The sequence below is a fragment of the Carassius auratus genome, chromosome 8 (assembly GCF_003368295.1).
Source record: "Carassius auratus strain Wakin chromosome 8, ASM336829v1, whole genome shotgun sequence".
NCBI lineage: Eukaryota > Metazoa > Chordata > Actinopteri > Cypriniformes > Cyprinidae > Carassius > Carassius auratus.
Window position 1 is genome coordinate 27,056,011 of NC_039250.1, and position 9,127 is coordinate 27,065,137.

General features: G+C 44.1%; 1 protein-coding gene across 2 annotated transcripts; it reads right to left on the reverse strand.

Annotated features, from left to right (window-relative positions):
• Positions 1-576: 576 nt before the first annotated feature.
• Positions 577-8,465, reverse strand: LOC113107822 (nuclear factor 7, ovary-like). Of its 2 annotated transcripts, XR_003292713.1 has the most exons (7): positions 7,873-8,465; positions 7,695-7,790; positions 6,649-6,879; positions 6,545-6,567; positions 6,346-6,464; positions 3,274-6,139; positions 577-1,163 (listed from the first exon to the last, which is right to left on the reverse strand). XR_003292713.1 is itself a non-coding variant. In XM_026270572.1 (6 exons), exons 1-6 carry the CDS (start codon positions 8,260-8,262, stop codon positions 5,640-5,642), a joined length of 1,359 nt encoding a protein of 452 aa, XP_026126357.1. In that variant the 5' UTR covers positions 8,263-8,465; the 3' UTR covers positions 2,520-5,639. The 2 variants fall into 2 exon arrangements, 1 of the variants encoding a protein (XP_026126357.1); XM_026270572.1 differs by lacking the exon at positions 577-1,163 and having other exon boundaries at positions 2,520-6,139.
• Positions 8,466-9,127: the final 662 nt, after the last annotated feature.

The following is a 9,127-nucleotide window of genomic DNA, read 5'->3' on the forward strand; positions in this document are numbered from 1 at the left end:
CTGACCTCAACCAACATTTTTATAAGCAAAAATGCTTACCTTATTTTATGGTGGCCACCCGGTTGTGTTGAACATCGGTCAGCTCAAAAGCGGCTGTCAACTCTGCTGCCCTTTTCTGTCCCATCTGGGGTGCCAAATCTGTAGTGTCGTCTGCCGGTTCTCAGAAGAATCACACTCAGTCAGGGATTTTTCTCTCAGAAGAAAATACTTTATTTTAAGCTAAATAAAGTGAGAGTCCTTGCAAGGAGATCTCTCGAATGTTATTTGGTATCTCCTTATATACACTATATGGGGCAGTTCCACATAGTCAAACTTTTCCTTATGATTACAATTGTAATACCTCCCTAGAGAGGAGAGGCCCCCTGCTTGATTTATTCTAAAGAAAGGCCCTGTATGTATGTCTGACCATATGTTTCTCATCAGTTTTGTACATTCCAGCACGTAGGCAACTTTCTATTACCTATAGAATATAATAGAATAATACTAGCAGCCAAAATGGCTAGATTCACATTGATTATATACTTGATTAATTAAAATCTTACTAATAAAAATCTTCCACACTGGGTGAATATTATATACTTGTAATTCACACAACATATGCACTAGATGGCACTGTAACAATGTTCGTTGTGTAGGAAGGAAGACGGCAGGGTCGGCTGTGACTACTGATTGCTTTATTTATAATTTCAAAACAAAAAAGTGGGCAAAACAGGCATCAACAAAAGACAAAACAATCAACATAAACTCAGTCCAAATGTAGCAGCCAGCAGTCCTTCTCTCTCTCCCCTGCTCCTGTTTCTCCTGGTGTTTTATACTCTCTCCACGCCAATTAATGCAACAAGAGACAGGTGTTCATTATTTGCACTTTACCCACTCCCCGTGCATCTCCTGATGCTCTCCCCCACTGCAGGGTTCGCTAAACCATGCCCCCCCTTGCCACATACCCCCACCGCCCAACACCCGACTGCAGCAGAAATCAGGAGAGTGAAGCAACGGCCCACCACATAGAGCAGCCTTCACCTGAGTAAACGCCTGATGCCATGGCTCCGTCCACTGACCCGTATCTGGTGCTTCCTTTTTTGTGAGATCAGTCAAGGGGCTGGTGAGGAATAATTAGGCACAAACCTTCTATAATATCGCGCCAGCCCCAAGAACTGTCTCACCTCCCTCCTTAATATAATGATATCATCTAGATAAGCAGCAGCATATGCACCATGGGGCCGCAACAACCTGTTCATCAGTCGCTGAAAAGTAGCTGGCGCGCCAAACAGCCCGGAAGGCAGTGTAACAAATTGGTGTAACCCAAACGTCGTCGTGAAAGCTGTTTTTTCTCTGGATAATGGAGACAAGAGGATCTGCCAATAACCCTTTGTTAAGTCCAAAAACGAGCCACTTTGCCACTTTGCAAGTAATTTTGAACTTGACGTTGGGAGTAATACAGGCACTTTATCTCCCAGTGCAAATTTATGCAAATTGGTTCCCCTGTTATACAGCCAGCTCTGTTTGTTCTGGTCCTGTAACAAATTCTCCATAGAGAGCCACCCCAAAGTGTGGAGTTTTGTTCTCAGGTCCATCACAGACTGAATTTCGTTGTTAGATTGAGAAAGTCTGTCTTCCCAAGTCTCTCTTATGACGTCCAGCACCCCCCTTGGCTGGTGACCATAGAGCAACTCTAAGGGGGAAAACCCCATTGAGGCTTGTGGGACCTCTCGCACAGCGAAAATGAATTTACGAATCATTGTCTTAAGTGTGCGATTAAAACGTTCAACCAGCCCGTCCGTTTGAGGGTGAAAGACGCTGGTTCCAATTAATTTAATTCCCAATAATACGTAAAGTTCGCGTAATGACCGTGACATAATAGAGAGAGAGAGAAGCTGATGGAAGAGATTTGCCGACCCCGGGGCATGCCACCATATGCTCTGTGGAGAGGCAGACAGAAGGATGGTGAGGTTTAAGGAGTGAGACATGGAATGTGGGGTGGATCTGATACTCAGGGGAAAGGTTGAGTTTGAAGGTGACCGGGTTGATCTGCTCTGCGATGTTGAATGGGCCAATGAATCTGGGACTTAATTTGCGGCATGGTAGGTGCAGGCGGATGTCACGGGTTGACAGCCAGACCTTCTGTCCAGGTTGGTATGCTGGGGCGTCAGAGCGGCGAAGGTCGGCTGTAATCCTGCCCCTACTTAGGGCCCATTGTAGCTGGTGGTGGGCCGTGTCCCAGACAGTGGCTGGTTGCCGAGCACGCACTGGAATAAAGTGAGTCCGGTGGAAGGTTGACGTAGAAAGTTCTGCGCATACTTGGCCCACCCTAGGAACTGGTTCCAAGAGTGCTGGTGGCCATGGCAGAAGGTACGCAGGAAGCGGCCGATCTCCTGTATCTTCTTCTCCGTCTGCTCGTTGGACTGGGGATGGTATCCAGAGGACAGGCTGACGGCCACAGCTCTCCAAAAGCGGGAGATGAACTGGGGGCTTCTGTCGGAGATGATTTCCTCGGGAATGCCAAAGTAATGGAAAGTGTGGTTAAACATGTTATGATGACCCCAGGGATCTACAATAGAGGCAGAGATTCTGGGCCAGCCGTCTTTGCCATTCCATCTCCAGGACCAGCGAGCATTGGAGTAAGAATCCGCTGCAATCCTCCGCCGAGCCCCCCTTGCCACATACCCCCACCGCCCGACACCCGACTGCAGCAAACCCCTACCCCCCACCCCCATTCCGGGAGAGGAAATCGGCCACAGCCATCTGGACACCCACCCTGTGGACCACCTTGAACTTAAAAGGCTGTAAAGCTAGATAACAACGGTTGATCCATGCATTGGTATCCTTCATGCGGTGGAGCCACTACAGGGGAGCATGGTCCGAACAGAGGGTGAATTCCCATCCCAGGAGATAATAGCGGAGGGTGAGGACGGCCCACTTGATGGCCAAACACTCCTTCTCTACGGTGCTGTACTTAGTCTCTCTCTTAGAGAGCTTGTGACTAATGTGCAGCTCCGGCCATTCCTCCCCCTCTATCTCCTGGGACAGGACAGCACCCAGCCCCCTGTCAAATGCATCCGTCTGCAACAAAAAAAGGTAGAGAGAAATCAGGAGAGTGAAGCAACGGCCCACCACATAGAGCAGCCTTCACCTGAGTAAACGCCTGCTGGCATGGCTCCGTCCACTGACCCGTATCTGGTGCTTCCTTTTTTGTGAGATCAGTCAAGGGGCTGGTGAGGAATAATTAGGCACAAACCTTCTATAATATCGCGCCAGCCCCAAGAACTGTCTCACCTCCTTTTTGGTCTTGGGACACGGACAGGTCGCAACCGCTGCAGTCTTATCAATTTGGGGACGCACCTGTCCATGTCCCAAGTGAAAACCTAGATACTCTACCTCCACGTGCCCAATCGCACACTTTTTCGGGTTGGCCATGAGCCCAGCCCCTTTCAGCGAACTCAGTACCACTCTCACATGCTGCTTATGCCGCTGCAAGTCATTACTTAATATAATGATATCATCTAGATAAGCAGCAGCATATGCACCATGGGGCCTCAACAACCTGTTCATCAGTCGCTGAAAAGTAGCTGGCGCGCCAAACAGCCCGGAAGGCAGTGTAACAAATTGGTGTAACCCAAATGTCGTTGTGAAAGCTGTTTTTTCTCTGGATAATGGAGACAAGAGGATCTGCCAATAGCCCTTTGTTAAGTCCAAAAACGAGCCACTTTGCCACTTTGCAATTAATTTTGAACTTGACGTTGGGAGTAATACAGGCACTTTATCTCCCAGTGCAAATTTATGCAAATTGGTTCCCCTGTTATACAGCCGGCTCTGTTTGTTCTGGTCCTGTAACAAATTCTCCATAGAGAGCCACCCCAAAGTGTGGAGTTTTGTTCTCAGGTGCATCACAGACTGAATTTCGTTGTTAGATTGAGAAAGTCTGTCTTCCCAAGTCTCTCTTATGACGTCCAGCACCCCCCTTGGCTGGTGACCATAGAGCAACTCTAAGGGGGAAAACCCCATTGAGGCTTGGGACCTCTCGCACAGCGAGAATGAATTCACGAATCATTGTCGTAAGTGTGCGATTAAAACGTTCGACCAGCCCGTCCGTTTGAGGATGAAAGACGCTGGTTCCAATTAATTTAATTCCCAATAATACGTAAAGTTCACGTAATGACCGTGACATAAGAGAGAGAGAGAGAGAGAAGCTGATGGAAGAGGTTTGCCGACCCCGGGGCATGCCACCATATGCTCTGTGGAGAGGCAGACAGAAGGATGGTGAGGTTTAAGGAGTGAGACATGGAATGTGGGGTGGATCTGATACTCAGGGGAAAGGTTGAGTTTGAAGGTGACCGGGTTGATCTGCTCTGCGATGTTGAATGGGCCAATGAATCTGGGACTTAATTTGCGGCATGGTAGGTGCAGGCGGATGTCACGGGTTGACAGCCAGACCTTCTGTCCAGGTTGGTATGCTGGGGCGTCAGAGCGGCGAAGGTCGGCTGTAATCCTGCCCCTACTTAGGGCCCATTGTAGCTGGTGGTGGGCCGTGTCCCAGACAGTGGCTGGTTGCCGAGCACGCACTGGAATAAAGTGAGTCCGGTAAAAGGTTGACGTAGAGAGTTCTGCGCATACTTGGCCCACCCTAGGAACTGGTTCCAAGAGTGCTGGTGGCCATGGCAGAAGGTACGCAGGAAGCGGCCGATCTCCTGTATCTTCTTCTCCGTCTGCTCGTTGGACTGGGGATGGTATCCAGAGGACAGGCTGACGGCCACAGCTCTCCAAAAGCGGGAGATGAACTGGGGGCTTCTGTCGGAGATGATTTCCTCGGGAATGCCAAAGTAACGGAAAGTGTGGTTAAACATGTTATGATGACCCCGGGGATCCACAATAGAGGCAGAGATTCTGGGCCAGCCGTCTTTGCCATTCCATCTCCAGGACCAGCGAGCATTGGAGTAAGAATCCGCTGCAATCCTCCGCCGAACCAGAGAAGGGTGCCGGCTTGACCATGGGGCTGGCATGCACGACGGGTGAAGAAGTGGTGGTGTTGTTACAGGAAGTGCTCGTAGGTGATGGGGATGCTGGAAGGTAAGTGAGGGTGCAACACAAAGCATCAACAATGTCTTGGAAGGGGTCCGTGAGGCTCATGCTTGTGCTGATCGGTCTTGGTCCAAACTTCTGTTACGGTACAGGAGGGACAGGAGACTGTAATAACAGGAGAACACGGTTTATTTAGGCACAAGCCGAGGAGCAGGTAGTGAATGTGAGGATATGGTGCTGGAGGCTGGAGAATTGAAGGGATCCGGAGGTTGTGAGCATGAGACGCTGGAGGTAGTGTACACACACACGCACACGATGGAGACTGGGAGACGCTGGAGAGAGGTAAGCAGAGTAATGAATTAGTCCTTAGATTAAGCAGGTAGGTATTGACCTAGTTGCGAATGGGACCGGATGGTTACTGAGTGCATGTTTTTTTATGGGAGTGGCTTGATTGCAGGTGGATGAGGAGCAGGTGGGTATGATAAGTATTCTGGTGAGGGTGTGCGCTGTGATAGGTTGGTGTTGGAGCCTGGCGTGTCTGTTACATAAGATGGCACAAGTATATGCATTTAAATTTATTAATTAACAAGATCGGATGATGCTTCAGTGATTTTTTTTTTTTTTTACAGTTTAACTGGTAAAATCTGGAGACAGTTAAGTTCATCAAGATTACAGAAAAATGGAAAGATGACGTCAGTGAAGGTGGTTGTGAATGTGTGTATATGCGTGTAAGTTACAGGATCAGAGAATGATACTGTTCCTCCATCATAGTCCAGATCAACTCTCACACACTTAAGCTCCTGTTTAACAGGAAAACCAGGCCCAAGCAGTCTGTATGGATCATACTGCACACACCAGACATTAGAGTTACAGAAATCACGTCCTTTCCTTTGATTTAATTCTGTAGTTACTCCAAGACTCCAGCATTCACTCTCTTCAACCTTGACTTCCCAGAAGTGCATTCCTGAGTTAAAACCCTCTGAACCCAGAACACACCCACAGATGTCAAATCTCTCTTGATTATCAGGAAGCTGTTGTTTATCCCAAATGTATTTGACACGCGTCAGATCATTAGACAGGATGAGATGTGGATTAGCCGTGTTTGGATCCAGAGTCACAGGAGCTGATGAGACAAAACCAACAGATGCTTTTATTATGATGCTCATACAATGATAAAGAGTGAACTGTACAAATTATTATTATGAATAATGCCACTCGACATCAAACATCTTCCTCTCACTGTGCAAAAATCAATGCGAATTCTTTCAGTCTCCCCTCATGCATCATTTCCAGTGTGTGTGCAACAGGATAGATTGCTTCCAGACTCACTCTTTTGGACAGAGTTCAGCATTTTCTTCCAGACTCTGTATGGCAGGTTGCCCAAGTAACGGGGCACATAAATTAAAACTCCAGAAGGCATCTGTGGATCTGGCTGTGAGATCTGGACTCTGGAAGAAGATTCAAGGGTCAGAACTGGAGTTGCTTTGGCTTAAGAAGCAGAGAAAACAAACACCAGCAGATCACTCACCTTTCCATCGTGACTGGAAACTTCTGCAGAACAAACATACAATTTATCATCAACAGGTCCATCATTCATCAATGAATCAGTCAACGAATTATCTGAATTCAGACCTTTAGAAAGCAGACGTCATTAGCCTTCATTGTCTCCTCCAAATCTCTGATAGTGTGTGAAAGAGCTAAGATTTGTCTGTTCATATCATCCAGGTTTTCCTTCATATTCTGCTTCTTCTGGTCCTCTTCCTCCCTCAGTGCAATAATTGTAGATGTTTCTTCATCTCTAAGAAACTGACGAAGCTTCTTAAACTGCTCTTTAATCTGATTCTCTGTGTATTCAGCTTGAGACTGAAATCAAATCACATTCAATTAATCTCAAAGATTAAACTAATTCTGTAGCAGAATGAAGAGCGAGCTGCTAAATATTAGATAGTTAACTACAACTTTACCTTTCTGAAGCAATATTGTAATAGTCATTAATATCGTTTTAAAACAAACTTGAAAATGTGGCAACCATGTCTGCATGAAAAGGCACATTTTCCATATTAAACAGACATTTGAGAATTGTGGACCTACAGTATGATAATTGAGGAAACTACTCAACTTTATCAAATTAGCCGTTTTGAATAAAAAAATTACTATCGTTTATCATTCATGTACATGTAATTCATAACTGAATATGAGTCAAAAGACTTTCAAAATATTATAGAAAGAGTGAGAGAAAAGAGAAAGCTAGAGTTAGAGGCTTTTATGTTGTTAACGAAAACAAGCAGTTAGAAAACGAATAGAGAGGGTCAAGTGGTTTTTTTATATAATAAAAAATAAATACAATTATAAAAGAGAATGCTAAGGTTTAAAATAGATAATTTTTTTTACAGTCGTTTACCTGACGCTTTTATCCTAAGCGACTTACAATTGCTACATATGTCAGAGGTCACACACCTCTGGAGCAACTAGGGGTTAAGTGTCTTGCGCAGGGACACATAGGTTTCTCACAGTGGATTCGAACCCGGGTCTCTCACACCAAAGGCATGTGTCTTATCCACTGCACCAACACCACCCCGGTCATTAAAGAAACGTAATTATGTCTGAAAATAATTAAGCTGTTCTATTCAATATTTAGTCATTTAATGATTTAATGTGTCAGTAGAATTAATCCTCACCCTGATATGTTGAACTGTTTTCTCAAACTCTCTTTTAAGGTTTTCTTTCTGTTTAAGTTTCTCTTGAAAGGACTTCAGTGCTGCATTGAGCTCCTCCTGAAATTCAAAGTGAAAATCTATAAGACACTCTTTCTGTAATATGATAAGTAATACTTATCCTCATGTAAACCTGTCTTACCTTGTATGATGGAACAACTTCACTGATGGGTCTGAACGTTTGATTGGCATATTTCTGTGTATTTCTGCACACTGAACACACAGGCTGTTTGTCCTCCAGACAGACGAGTTTGAGTTTCTTACCATGTAAACTGCAGATCTCTTCAGACCCTGCTAAACACCTCTTATTTCTCTCCTTCAGGAATGACTTGCACAAGTTTTTTAACACAAGATTACAGGAAGGATTTTTTGAGGATGTTCCCCCGCAGACAGGACACTCCCGAGTTTCCTTGGTTCTCCACAGCTGTTGCAGACACTCTTTACAGACATTGTGATTGCATGATAATTGAAGAGGATCCTTAAAGATTTCAAGGCACACAGGGCAAGAAAGTTCTACAGTGAGTGAATCCATTTTCACTGTTTGAGCTCCAGCTCAAAAAAAAACTTTAAGAAAAAATAAAACAAACACAATAATCACAAAATTCTGTTGTCTGTTTAGAGTCAAACTTCTACAAAATCCTTAAAGTTTTTATCATTGCTCTTCATTGATCACTGAATCTTTTTTGCTTTTGTCAAGTAGGAAGTAATAACAACACCTGTGGTATCGGTACTTGAGTACTTGTCTACCTACAGTTAATGACGCATTTCCTGTATTTTGCACAAATAAGCACAAGCTAGCATTAAAACCACAATAGTGGTTAACTTTTCATTAGAGGAACAAAGTGAGCCACTTTTTGTAAAATGTCATTTATATTCCTAAATGATTTTGTTCTTTCATTTTCTTTATTATTTTAGTTAACTTTAAGGTCCACCTTTAATATTTCAGTTTGATTACCATTCATATGATGTGTTATTTTGAAGGTGTATACCAATAAACTTTCTGAGATCAAAAAATCCAGACAAAATCCATTTCTTTCATGGTAGGCATGCCTGGGTCTGGTAAAGTGGGTCATCCCATTATTTATAAAAAAATTATCCTGTATCGTCATAAAAAAAAAAATAAAAAAAAATAAAACAGAAAAAAACAACAATAACAAAACACATGACTTATTAACCCATATAACCAAGCACACATTTTCAACAACATATGTACCCCCCCCCCTCCCAAAAAAAGCCTGTTTTGAGAAAAATTCATAATTTACCTCAGTTCAATAAACTTGAATTGAACATATGTGTAAAATTCAAAATAACTGATAGAGCATGTTTGATCAAATCTGAATAGAAATCAAAATATTATAAACTCATGCAACATATTAAAAAAGTAACTATAACAAATA